The sequence below is a fragment of the Trichomycterus rosablanca genome, chromosome 18, assembly GCF_030014385.1.
Source record: "Trichomycterus rosablanca isolate fTriRos1 chromosome 18, fTriRos1.hap1, whole genome shotgun sequence".
NCBI lineage: Eukaryota > Metazoa > Chordata > Actinopteri > Siluriformes > Trichomycteridae > Trichomycterus > Trichomycterus rosablanca.
The window spans coordinates 17,052,048-17,066,380 of record NC_086005.1 but is presented as its reverse complement, the minus strand read 5'-3'; the positions used below and the strand labels follow the sequence as shown (position 1 = coordinate 17,066,380).

The window sequence follows — 14,333 nt, the reverse complement described above, 5'->3', positions numbered from 1 at the left end:
TCATTATTTAATCCACCTTCTGCAATGCACCAATCCTATTGGCAGCAAAAAAGCCTTATACACCCCAAATCAAAAAAGCTGGGACAGTATGGAAAATGCAGATTTAAAAAATGCATCGATTCCTACATTAAATTTGACTTTATTTTATTGCAGACTGTATAAACCCAAAATATAAGATATGTTTTGTTTGGTCAACTTTATAACATTTGTTAATATACATCCCTTCTTGCATATCAGGCCTGCAACACATTCCAAAAAAAGTTTGGACAGTAAAGCATTTACCCCTTTGTAATGTTGCCATTCTTTCTCACATAGGATACCAAGTGATTAAGTGTTTAATGTGTTATTTTGTCCCATTCCTCCTGTATGTCTTAAAGTGACATTTCTGAATAAAACGCTGTATTGTAGAGCTTGACAAATGTTTGCCAAAGTAATTCCTTGCCCATGTGGTTATATCAGCTACTGATGAATGATGGTTCTTGATGCACTGCTGTGTCGTGGATCTGAGATCAAGGGTGTTCAGCTTAAGCTTGTGTCCTTGTCCTTTAGACACTGAAATTTCTTGAACTGTTTCATAATATTATGCAGGAATGGAGGAATATGCAAATCCCTTCCAATATTTCGTTGAGGAACATTGTTTTTAAACATTTCAATAATTTTCTCATGCATTAGTGGAAAAACTGGAGATGATCTGCCCTTATTTGCTCTTCAAGTACTCTCGTGCATACTGCATTTGTACCACAAATTACAATCACCTGTTGACATAACTTGTTTGAAATCACATTTTTAGTTTTTTGGTTTTTTTACCCCATTACTCGCCCCAAATTGGCCCAACTTTTTTGGAATGTGTTGCAGGCCTGAAATGCAGGAATGGTTGTATTTTAACAAATAAAATTAAGAATGAAATAAACACACACATTAAATACCATTGAGTCCATATATGTTTACATTATAGTGATGTATACAGTAGCGTCGGGCTCTGTGTGCGCGCGTGTGAGTGATTGTGTGTCAAAGCTTTTAGCCAATCAAAAACGAACACAGGAATACCTTCATTCTATTGGTCGGAAGCTTCGGTGTAAAGAGCCCGTTTAGTATCCGAGAGGTAGCAATATGGCGGAGGTAAGCTTGAAAAAAAATGGGCTAGGCTACATGTATATAATGTAGATTTTTCTTTTTGATAAACACTATATTTAACATTTTTCGCTAGAAATGTTTCGATTAATATCTGATGTTAAAGGAATACTTTTTTTATTTGAGAAAGGGCGACATTTAATGGCGAGAAAATCGCTACATGCTGAACGGGTTTTCTATCGTCGGGTTGTTAGGCCGGGCTAGCTGTATCGGTTGTGTTCTGAATCACGTACTAGCGTACTAAACAGTGTCCTGAATAAGTACACCAGTTCTGTCTCTTGAGACGGTTTCTAACATACTGTTTAGTAAAATAGTTTGCGGTTTTGGACTCTGCACTGATCTGTTAAATGGTTAGTTTTCGACTCTATAGTTAGCGGTGCTTGTTAAATTTTGTTTTACATTAAATTATATTTACATTTTATTTTGCCCTTTCATTGCAGTGTAACGTTATGGGCATACCTTTGGCTCTTATTATCGTTTTTATTATTAATATTGTATTTTTTAAATCCGAATCCGTAGCTAGTTTACCTCAGCGAAGTGACATCAGATAGCGAACTCGTTTATCGTAATTATGTTATAATGAATGATCGGATGCTCATAAGACTCTCTTAGTTCTTGACCGTTTTGTCTTATGGTACAATACAATAAATCGATAAAAATGGTAAACTGACTTGGTCTTCACGAACTTGGAAGCTAGTTTTCTGTAAGCAGACATCAACATTAAAATGCCCGCCATCCACTTTCATCCGAAAGCGGACTGACAGTTTAATATTCGGTTCTCTGAGTATTGTTCTTTTTTTTCATTTCATGTACATACACAACACTGAATAATTATTGTATCCTTTTAAAACATGTTTGGCAGATTTGTTTATTTCGAGTCGCTTGGTGATTTACTTATAACTCAGCCTGTTTGATTTTTGCTTTTTCAGGCTTCCTTGGGAAGTACAAGTCCAGGTAAGCTCTATTTAAAACTGTTTAAAATCTTGCTTTGTACTTTGGTTCATTTGTTGATGTACAGTGGTTTTGGTTACGTAGTTATGAAGTGTGGAGTGTTTAATTATTTAAAACTCTTACTTTATGATATTTACTTATGTCTGCACCTCCTCGTATGTAAATATTGGAAGTTTTGAAGAGCTGCTGTAGCTTCATTATGCAAAATATTCCATCATGCTAAATTCCAATTTTTATTGGCACTTTATTTGATTGTATGTTTTTTTTTCTTTCATTTTTTAAATTTTATTTAATTGACTGGCCTGCTGATAGCACCGCTGAGGTTTGAACCAGTGTATCAGTGGTGGTGGGCTAGCATAATAATTTACTGTTCCACCTGAGCTTTCTCATGTTATTCTGTTAAGTAGGATTTTAAGTTTAGTCTTTTAAAGCACACATATTTTCAGTACTTTCCTGCAGCTAGCAATCCAGCAAAGCTTTACATATACATCTTTGGGCTAAGTCTGATGCCATAAACTGAAAACATGCACCAAAAATGACAATGTTATAGATCCCATACATTCATCTTAATGTAAGCACTTTATTAATGTTGTCAAGATTCGACTTGTACAGGGACATAAGGGTGCTAGAGCTTACTAACAAGAAGTATTTGGGCTCTGCTTAATAGTTCAGAGGGCCACTGAGGCAGGCCATACTAACTATATCTGATTTGAAGTGCATATTATTCTCAATCACAATTATTCTAGAATAATCAGTCTCAGAATAAGTGCTTCTCTTACTGTCCTTTAGTTAGTTTTTAAGTAAACTTTTTGCACTTATTGACAGTCTAAAATCAAATATTTTGTATTTTATTTAACAATATCCTAAATGTATTACTTCTTTATTCAGTTGACTCTTTGTCATCGGAAGATCACGACTTTGACCCAACTGTGGACATGCTGGTCCATGACTATGACGACGAGCATACTTTAGAGGAAGAGGAGATGCGGGAAGGAGCTTTAAACGTGAGTTCTGAGATAGCAGATCTGGAGAAGGTAAGTTGTTTTGGTTTAATGTTACCAATTCATTTTATATGTTGGTTTTGCATCTAAATAACCATATTTTTATGTAACAGGAGGGAAACATGCCATTGGAGGAACTGCTCGCCTTGTACAGGTATGAGCCTTCTGTCAGCATCGTTGGTGGTTCAAGTGGTGACAGCTCCTCAGTTGAGCTGACAGATGAGTTACCTGACATGACTTTAGACAAAGTAAGTTACAAGCCGCTTTATCAAAAGCTTAGATGAGTTACTGTGTACCTGAACTTTGTTTTGTTTAAGGTTTTTTTTTTTTTATTTTTATTTTTTTTTATTTTAACAGGAGGAGATTGCCAAAGATCTGCTGTCTGGAGATGATGAAGAAACCCAATCTTCAGCTGATGATCTCATGCCTTCAGTGACATCTCATGAAACCACTGATTTTTTCCCTAGGACTCTTCGATGTAAGTATTACATCTGTTAAAAGGATTAGTAATGTTTTAAATTAGGTTTTTGATGATTAGGCTGATTACGATTACAGCCTATATGAAGAACAGGGATAATGGAAATTGGTTGATTATGTGCTAGGTACTTGAATAGTGTCTTTGGAACTATGTTGTACATAGGGCTGGGCGATATGGATCAAAAATTATATCTCGATATTTTTTTCTGAATGGCGATATACGATATATATCTCGATATTTTTTTATTCCATAAGGTAATAACAAAAAGACACTTCTGAGACAAAGCTACATGTTCCAATTTTTTTACAGGCACTTTTATTAATATTCATGCTGGGGAAGCTTCACACAAGAATTATTTTTGCTTTAAAAAAAAAAAAAAAAAGAGCTATTCTAAGAAAAAAAAAAAGTTGTTTTCTAAGGCATCTCCTGTTGTCTAACGTGAATTACAAATATATTGTCTGGCCCTTTAAGAATGTTAAGTGTACTATAGGGCGCAGGGAGCGAGTGTGTAGGGAAGATGTTGGAATGACACGGTTTCCGGCTGAGCTTGTGTGACATTAAAAGTAAAACCCCGTTAAAGTAAACGGGGTCCACCCCCCCATGTTTGGACTTTATACATTATTTTATGTATATGTCGCCACAACATTAACATTTACATTAATATTTTCTTTTACTGTATAGAACTCAGTTCTGTAATACAGGCAGAACTAATCGTTCATGTTACTGTGTAACTATTACAACATTTAATGCATTTTAATCAGCGTTCTTCTTCATGCACTTTATTATTATTTAATAGTTTTATTTGCTGTTTAATTGCTGTTTGCTCCTTGTTTACTGCAGAGTTAGTTCATGCAATTTAATAATGTTTGGTTGTTTATTGGCCGACAACAAGAAATACTATAATAGAAGATAAATAAATAAATGACGTGTCGGACGTCGGGCGATCGTCCAGTATAAACTAACACGACCACGTACAACATCCAGTACAGAAATCCCCATAATGTTTGTATTTACAGATAGAGCAAATATATGCACATCACATATACAAACACAAGAGTCAGAACAACAGGAGACGCACCGTTACGTTATTATTACTTTCTCAACACTTAATGTGAAGTAAATACGTGCATGTCAGCGCGTGCATGCGCTTGTGTTGGTTTTTGAAACGAATAACGACTCGTTTTCTTGTTTTTTAACTTTGGGATTTGAAGTGAAAAACGAATGAAGGTACATGGAGCTGGAACCTTTTGTCTGGACTTGTTTTCGGCATTCTCTACAGAATACATTATTCTGCTGCTCATCTGACACTTTGAATTCGAACCATCTCCAAATAATTACAAAATTAGTCATTATTTTTCTTTTTAGTAAACAGCTCCTCTTCGATAGCTTCTGTCATGTCTTTATCCGTCTCCATGCTATCGCTGCCTGCAGGAATTACTGGTGAAGCGGTGGGGAGGGGGGAGTTGTGTTCAGTGAGGGAGAGGGGCGGGGCAGGTGAACATGTGCAGAGACAAACTGGGAGAAGAGAAAGACGAACTGTCTGATCTAACTGGAACACAACATTTATATCGATATATGCGATATTGTCTTATCTTATATCGCGTATGAAAATATATCGATATTTTATAAATATCGATATATCGCCCAGCCCTAGTTGTACATATGTTGCACTATGTGTTGCTGGTGCCAGTCTCTACTGATTTGTCAAGTGTAGCAGTGTTGGAGAGCTTTTTTACTCCAATTTCATGGCAGGGGTAAACATTGTCTGCCAGCCAAAAATCTTAATTTGAAAGCGACGGTCCAGTGGTCAAGACCTAAAAAAGCCTACAAAGAATTAGATGCATAACATACTGTACATGGTAAATAAAATATTTTAATTTTTTAAATAATTTTTTTAGTCATATGTGATTTACTTTTTTACTGATGAATGGTAGAGGGACTAATACATGATGGGGCACAGTAGGTATTTGAATACCTATAACGCACACATGTCTAGCAGGTGGTACAATATTACTTATAATATTATAATAATATAATAATAGTATCCCAGTGTTGCTGCGAAACATCCAACCAAATACCTTTTGCCAAGCGCGATCGTCAAGACCAAACTAACAGTGCATATACTACAATAATATGCTTATACCAGCAAAACCCAAACTACCATAAGACATACCACACACAGTGTTGTGCTTGTACCAGCAATACACATCATCATGATTCATTTTACCGGTACTACACACATTACCACAATATAATGATGAGCCTAAACAATGTGCATGGCAATGTCTGTTTTAAAACAAGAATGCATGTTAAAACCAGGGATATATGGTGGTTATTATTGCTATCGAAATCTACATTCTGAATGCTGAACTGTTTTTGCTCATGGTGTTCTACATCAGCCTTTCTCAACCGGGGTGCTGTCTGGCTTCATCAGGGGTGCCGTCAAAAATATTCTGATAGTGATGGGTCGTTTGCGAATGATCCGATTCTATTGAACGGCTCTTTAAAAGGAACCGAGTCGCGCTTCTGGGAGCCGCTACATATATGTTTATTTCTGCGCAGTTCGGCTGTAATTCACCCAGTCCGCTTCCATTTTTATTTATTAATCAGTCATAATAAGAGCTGTTTATTGTCGAAATTCTAATCTGAAAACGGAGAGTGAGCGAGCGACACACACACACACACACACAGACAGAGCTCGAGAGAGAGAGAGAGACACTCAAACTCAAAAGAAGCTTTATTGGCATGACAAAGACATTCATATTTCCAAAGCAAGTTACAGAGAAATAATAAAAATAACAATAAGAAAGAACAAATATATACAAAACAGTTACATGTGCAAAAAATATGAAATAGAATAAAATATTAATAATTTAATATTTAAATTATTAATATATAAAACACACACACAAAAAGAGAGACACGCACGCACACACACAAACTGATCGTTATTACTACCTCTAATGTAAATATTATAATTTTTATTGTTATTATTTTGCACTGTTGTTATAAATATTTTATTCTATTTTATATTTTTGCACATGTAACTGTTTTGTATATATTTGTTCTTTCTTATTGTTATTTATTATTATTTCTCTCTAACTTGCTTTGGCAATACGAATGTCCTTATTTGTCATGCCAGTAAAGCTTCTTTTGAGTTAAGAGAGCCGTTGCCGAGCTACAGAGAGAACATGCAGAAAAGAAGCAGTACTCTTAGTATAATGACAAATAATTGAGAAATAAACTATAAACTCATTTAATTATGTTAAATCCGATTCGTTCATGGCGCGGACTGAGCTTTTCGAAGTACAGGGAGCGACTGAGGGCTCTGGACCAGGAGCTCCATTTCTGCTTCTAATCCATCCCTGCCAGAATAGGGCTATTGTGTGCATCATCCCAGGCTCAGGTTTCCCATTAAAAGTAAGTCACGTTTACCCCTCCCTCCCTAAATGACACCTTATGGTGTGTGTGCGTGTGTGTTAGCAGTCCGAGGGATGCAGAGTGTACGTTTTTTGATACATTTTAGACTGGGGTGACTTGAGATTTTGCATACTTTTAAAGGGTGCCGTGACTGAAAAAAGGTTGAGAAACACTGTTCTACATGACTGTCCTGCTCATTGCATTATGCTGTTTATTAATCAGTACAGCATGTGTGAGTTGTTGAAAGTCATTGTCCAAAAATCTAACCTTATACTTCTATTCTTTCCATCTGTTTTTGCAGCCAGCACTGTTTATGATGGGGACAAAGAATCTGAAGGCGAGGACGAGGGTCTGAATTCAGAAGATTCTCGAAAGGTAAGCGTCAGTATTTTCAGTGGTATATTCAACCCTAGTGTTGATTAAAAATGGACATTAGTGCAATGTTTGATAGAAACGATTGAATTTTTATGCTGGTTGCCATAAACATGCTGCATATTTTAACTTATTTTGACAGGAAATCATGGTTGGATGTCAGTATCAAGCTGAAATTCCCCCTCTTTCCTGCTATGATGAAAATAAAAAGGGTAAGTTTCTAACTTTTGTAATGGTATAACTGTCTTAATCTTGGATCATTTGGTATCATTAGAATTTGTGTGCAGTTGTGTTTCGTTTTAAGTAAATCATGTAAATATATTGAATCATGTCCCAGGATAACTGTAGAACTCCACTGATCATGTTGCTGTAAGGCTGCATTTACATGATGCACAGCAAATCCTCTTGCACTGTCTGTGCAGCTGTCTGTAGAACTTCACTGATCATGTTGCTGTAAGGCTGCATTTACATGATGCACAGCAAATCCTTTTGCATTGAATCATTAGAGTTCATCCTTCAGTTCAGTCTGTGTTAGAATAGCGGATCATGGTTTCTATACATTGTGACAGTCACTGCAGATTTCTATCAAACAAATCAGTTTCGGCCTCAGGTGAGCAAAAAAGTACCAAATACCATATGAGATACTCCTACTCTTTATGAAGCTTTCTAGATACCCATTATTATATCCTAAATGAGTGCCCAACATATAACAGAGAAAGACAAAAATTGCATATGCCTGGTACAATTAAAGAGACCCTCAATCAGGATAATATGAAAACAGTTTTCAGATTTCTACTCTTACAAATATAAGAGTGAATACACAAATATAAAACAGACCCTTATAAAATATCAAGCACTACTCCTGTCATGATTATCACAACAATGTGCGAACATGGCATTAAACAAACAAACAAAAAATATTATATGAACAGAATCATTCATTCATTCATCAATTACAGCATAACTAAAAGCAAGAGGAAATACCCAAGCCATGAGGGCTCTCTTGAGACCTCCTCCCCACCAACAAACCTGAGCAATCGCATGTAACAGGTTTAATACAGATGAAATTGAACGATTGTGCTATGTTCAACACACTTTTTAAAATCCCTAGTTTATGAAGATGAAGATCAGTTACTGTGGCAGCCAGAAGTCTTACCGGAGTCAAACGTGAAAGCATTCCTGCTTGATGCCGCTGAAGGTTCTGATGGCACTGTGAGAACTCTGGAGAGTCTTGTTAGAGATAATGAACAGGTATGATTTAAAGAGTCCTATTTTGGAGTTTAATTTTAAATTAAAAGAACAGAATATGCTAGGGATGGATATATTGTGCATTCAGACAGATGAAGTGGATGAGGTCTCTTATTGGAGGTTTGGGTTTTGATATGATGGGACATCCTTTCAGTCTTTAACCCAACTTTAGGCTATACACACTAGCAGTAATAATATGTAGGGTTGAATTTTCTTTTCATATGCTTTATTATTCAGCTGGTAAAGACTGAAAAGTTTACAGTTTAAATCTGTATGTTGTCAAGTGTAAATGTATTTAGTAATTTCAATCGTCATTAACTATGTCTATTTTACAACCAACACTTGGGTATCTAGTTGGCTAAGGACAAACTTGACGTCAAAGGGTCTGTCTGAAAACCTAGTGAACTGCTTTGCTGCCTACCTAGGCAGTTGCCTATGTAGAGAGGATTTTAATAAGGCATTGATGGCAGGTTATTCAGATGTACTACCTTGACAGCAATAACTGTGATTGTCACAAGCTAACACAGTTAGCCTCAGACCATTTAAACCAATAGGCTGAGGCATCACAACCTGCTAGCATGCCAGCTAACATCTTTCTTCCGTGTACAGAAAACTGTTATTGTCACTGATGAGCCTGAATTTACAAATAAATGACACTTTTTAAAATTTTTTTTTGCTCTGCATTCATTTGCCACATTTGTCATTTTTTTGTGAGAAAAGTTGTGCTGCACTGAATGCTGGGATTGCCTTCACTGCTAAGGATGCATTGAATAACAAGGAAGCATCCACTTTATAGCTTCGAAATAAGGCACCTTAGTAGGCAGCATTTTAAGGTATCTTGGGAGCACAAGCAGGATGATGTAAAATGCTGTCTATGTAGAGAGCTTACTGGGTTTTCAGACAGACCCAAAGTCTAACATTCTGTACTCCACTGAACAGCATTGCAACAAACCATTTTCACACTACTAAAAACATACGGGTTTCTGTTGTGATTATTTCCTGTAGGCATTATATGAGCTTGTTAAGTGCAACTACAGTGCCCATGAGGCTCTTGAAAGGTATCGCAGCAGTGAGAAATCATCAAAAGGTATGTCCTCATGCATTTTTTTTTGTAAAGTCATTGGGTGTGTTTTTGTACAATAAAACCACCTCTGATGTTTTCTTTTAGATGAAATGCTCCCGTGGACTGAAGAAGAATGCAGAAACTTTGAACATGCTCTTCTTTTGTATGAAAAGAATTTCCACCTGATTCAAAAGCACAAAGTAAGAGACTTTACTATTAAGTTTTTTCCAGCTGTGTCAGCCTGTATTCCCTAGGCAAGTGTTTATTCAGGAAAATGTTAAGGGCAGTGTCAAGCTTTCACTGAAATAATGGTCATGAACAAAGGATTTGTGGCTTTTATTACTTAGTTTATTTAAAATTCTTAAATAATGCAGTGTCCTCATTTTATCCATCCATCCATCACTACAATACAATTATAATGCAGTTATTCACCGATAGTAAAAGAATGTTGCACACAAGCATTTATACATAGGGAAAACTATTTATACACTCAATTGTAACATTGTCTACATTTTTATGCCCACCAATGTATTACATTTATAAATAAATAAATAAAATCTGTTTTGAAGTGGGAATTGTTTGTCAGGCAGATTGTTTTGGCCAAAAAATATATGAGAACTTGGTTATACATGGTTTTAGATAAATTAACTGAAGTATTTTCTGATCTCGTTCAAAACTAGACCTAGTACCCGGAGGTAATAACAGTGGTGCACTGAAAGATTGCACATCCACAGCACACTTGTATTGGCAACTAGAAAAATAATTTTGACCTGAATTATTGGTCATATTTTAATGATTTTGTTTATTTGATGCAATGTTTTTGCAAACCTGTTTCACTCCTTCACCTTTTTCTTCTGAGTATTTGACATAAAGGCTGATAATTTTTTCTAAATATATTATTTATCTGAGCATCTGCTTTTTGTATGTATTTTACCAATCACATGACCACACATGCACACTTCCATACTGATGCTAGGCTTAGAAATGAGACAGTCACATTCTCAACACTGTATTTTTCTCTTACAAGTTTACCCCTGTTTTCCTAAAGGTGTGTACGCGTACTGTGGCAGAATGTGTTGCATTTTACTACATGTGGAAAAAATCAGAGCGGTTTGACTTCTTTGTCCAACAAAACCGGTTTGGAAAGAAAAAATACAGCAGCTATCCTGGTGTAACGTGAGTTGCGTGTTTTGTAACTTTTTTGTTTCACTCTGATTTGGAAAGTTGGAAGATGCTCATAACCTGCTGAAATACCATGCGTTTCATACAAACATAAACAACTGATGTGTCCATGTGTATTGCCTTTTGGCCTCATAGGGACCTGATGGACCGGTTAGTGGATGAAGCTGAGGGCCTGGTGGACAGTTCGGGCTCTGTGTGCTCAAGCAGCAGCGGCAGGCTAGAGTCCTCAGCTGATCAGCAGATCAACATCCTTAACTCCATTACTGCCAGTGACCTTTCTGGTGAGTTGATTTTAGCCATTTTAACAGGCCAGGCTTGGTTTTAAACCCCAGTTGTATATATGCCACTTTAGAGGCTTTTTACAATTTTAAGATGTTGAAATAAATCAATTTGTTCCGTCAATTGCATTTTTATAAGAACTGTAGCAGATTAGTACATACATTCACACACATACTTTCATTAACCGCTTTAGCCTGGTCAGGGTCATGGCAGGTCTGGTTTGCCCGGAAAGCACTGGGCTTTAGACTGAAATACCCTGGACACCTGTAGTATAATTATTTTTTTGTCCTTTTGGCTGCTCTCGTATTTAGAAACAGAACTGCACTAATGTAATTATGGTTTTCTTTTTACACAGCATTAACCAGTAGTGTGGCATCAGTTTGCAACCCCAGCGACGTGACCTGCCTGGACTCCTACAGCTTCTCAACGTTGGATGGCCTTCACCGTGACTCCATCAGCTTTCCCACTAATGGAGACGGAGACTGTCTCAACCTGCTGGACGCCGGCTTCTACCATTCGGACCTTGGCCAGCTGAACACGTGCGGTGAGGACTGTGAACGGCCCCCAACCAAGAGGCTCAAGATGGGACTGTCTGAGCCCTTCCTCAATGATCGAGGCCTGGCCGTGGACTTCACCAGCACAAAAATGGCTGTTTCCGTTACTGACTTCAGTGATTCTGGCAGTTACATTCCAAGCCATGCACTACACCAACACACAGCTCTGCCGTCTGAGTGAAAAACGTTTTTTTTCTGGGGGTTTTTTTTGGGGGGGAGGGGGGGGGGGTATTTTTCTTTAATAATTATGTACATTTGTGTATACAGAATCTTTTTTACTATGACATCAGTGATGTCTTATTGTATAGATCTTGAGTTCTCAAGAATTAATAACAGTCATTTATTTTCAGTCTGGAATACTTTAAGAAGTGTTGCATATCCTGTTAATACTGTGGAAGCTAAACCCATGGTAGAATATGAACAATTTCACATCAAACCAGTAGTTCTAATATGAATTGCAGAAACGTCTTTTGTACCGATAAGCAAAGGTTTCTGCTGGTACTTGCCTAGCTTGGCTTAGTAAAAGCTTTATCTTTTACACAAAGGCTCCAAAATCCGTTTTGAACATGGTTTATTTGTAATTAAAAAAGAGAGATGGAGCAAGTGTGTATCTTGAACATATGTTCACACTGGGTGCATTTAAAATAATGAAATGCTGCCTGGAATACTAATGCATAAAAACTGCTTCATGTTCTACACTTTGCATAGAAACCCTGTGGACACAATGTTAACCATTAAAAAAAGGCAGTTGATGCCTTTTCCTAACACCCCCCCCCCCTTTTCGTACTCGTCATTGATGGAAAAAGAACCAAAAGCAAAGCTTGTGCATACTGTTGTGCTACAACTTTGTAATGTATATTTTTTTATTTTCATGTTTTACCACATCTTGGGGGGTCTCAGGGTTGTGGCAGGTCTGGTATCACTGAGCACACTTATCCCCTTAGACATAGCCATCATGTCTATATGTAGATGCCTAATAGCACCGCTGTCCATTTGAACCCTGGATCTTAGCGGTAGTGTAACTTACCACTGTGCCACCCAAGCACCCTATTCAGTAATTTTAAAAAATATATATTATAAAAACTATATAGTGCTGGCAGTTGGGAAAAGGTGCCCAGTGTGAACATAGTCTAAACAGCAGCTACCATTAAAATGATATTGCAATGGAGAGGTTAGGCACTCCAATTTACCATGAATACAATATTTTAGCTAATCATAAATGGCCCTTTTTGTATAGTAAGCTTTATTAAAATTTCTAATATTTGTAAAGTTCTATAAGTAATATGAACATTTTTCTGCCATCATATTTGGGTGCTTCAGTAGAATATATATAGGTTGGACTGAAGGAAAAGACTGCGCCATAGTGTGCAATACACATGCTCCCTTTTACTTTTTTGTGTCACATTGTGTGAAATCCAGGAGATATTTATTACTACAGAATAGTTTTTTTTTCCTGTTTGAAATTTGCTGGCGCGTGTTCTTTTCTGTTTTGATGTGTTCCTTCCCTGTTCCGTTGCCTTGTCTGACTGCGTTTTTAAAGTTGAAATGTTTGCATGGGTATGTTGAGTACGCCTGTGATAAATAGTTGCAGATGTTGATTTCAGACATTTGTTTTTGTAAGGAATTCATTCATACCTACTCGGTAGCCAGTGATGTGTATATAATTCATATTGTGTGTTTTGTGGCCCCATCTCCTCTTGTTCTCACTGCCTAATTTTGTTGCATGAAGTGGAGGGTCATAGCTCTAAATTATTATCAAATCTATGCATTTATTACAGTCAACTGTGCATGGATGTTAATCTGCCTTAATTGAGTTGATAGTAGGAGAAAATCATGAGAACATCAATGTTTAGGCTAACCATGTAACCATACATAGATCGTTCTTGTTATGCGCATTTTAACCCTGCTCTTTCTTCCCCTTACGTCACATTTATTTACCTCAATGTTATGTTTTTTTGTGAATTCTTGCGTACTCTCACACGGCAATAATTTGTAAATATGTACAAATGCAAATATAAACCTTCCCAAATTCTCTTCCTTGGCAAACAGACTTGAACTTGAAGACTTCTGTGCTTTTGCATCTGTAACTTAAGTATTCCACAGAAATGCCTTTATTTGCTTTATAGTTTAGCCAATTATGAATATATATATTTTTTATTTTCACCGGATTTGCTTTACAAGAGATTTGCTTAAGAAGAAGAGTTATTTATTTATTTATTTACTTACTTACACTGCAAGTGAGTGTAATACGTTTGCTCAGTACATGGTGTGCAAAGCTTTCAGACTTCACTGATCCGATACAGTGGTCCTTGCTCAGCACGGGAGGAAGACGAAGCCTAGGCTCAGTTTTCATGCAAAAATTAGTGAAGTAGTTGAATGTACAGTATTATTACGTCTTAAAGGTTTACCAAACTGGTCTGAAAAGAAGAATGTCCCGCTGGTTAAGGCATGACCCTCGTTTGCAGTTTTGCCTTAACGTTTGTTGTTCATTCAAAAACCTTGCATGTTTAATCTACCTGGAAAAAACTTGTAAACATACAGTGGTATCTAGGAGAAAGTGGATGGTTTTATGGACTACAAATGTCCTAAAGAATATTTAGACTGACAAAGGATGGTTTGTGCTAATGTAACATTTTGTTTCCTGTACCTAAAGC

General features: G+C 36.7%; 1 protein-coding gene across 1 annotated transcript; it reads left to right on the top strand.

Annotated features, from left to right (window-relative positions):
- Window positions 1–1,065: 1,065 nt before the first annotated feature.
- Window positions 1,066–13,729, top strand: mier3a (mesoderm induction early response 1, family member 3 a). Its single transcript, XM_063014358.1, has 14 exons — window positions 1,066–1,119; window positions 2,061–2,085; window positions 2,971–3,116; window positions 3,197–3,331; window positions 3,441–3,561; window positions 7,283–7,356; window positions 7,496–7,565; window positions 8,465–8,604; window positions 9,607–9,688; window positions 9,770–9,864; window positions 10,713–10,840; window positions 10,982–11,127; window positions 11,481–11,865; window positions 13,422–13,729. Exons 1-13 carry the CDS (start codon window positions 1,111–1,113, stop codon window positions 11,858–11,860), a joined length of 1,551 nt encoding a protein of 516 aa, XP_062870428.1. The 5' UTR covers window positions 1,066–1,110; the 3' UTR covers window positions 11,861–11,865; window positions 13,422–13,729.
- The last annotated feature ends 604 nt before the right edge of the window (window positions 13,730–14,333 follow it).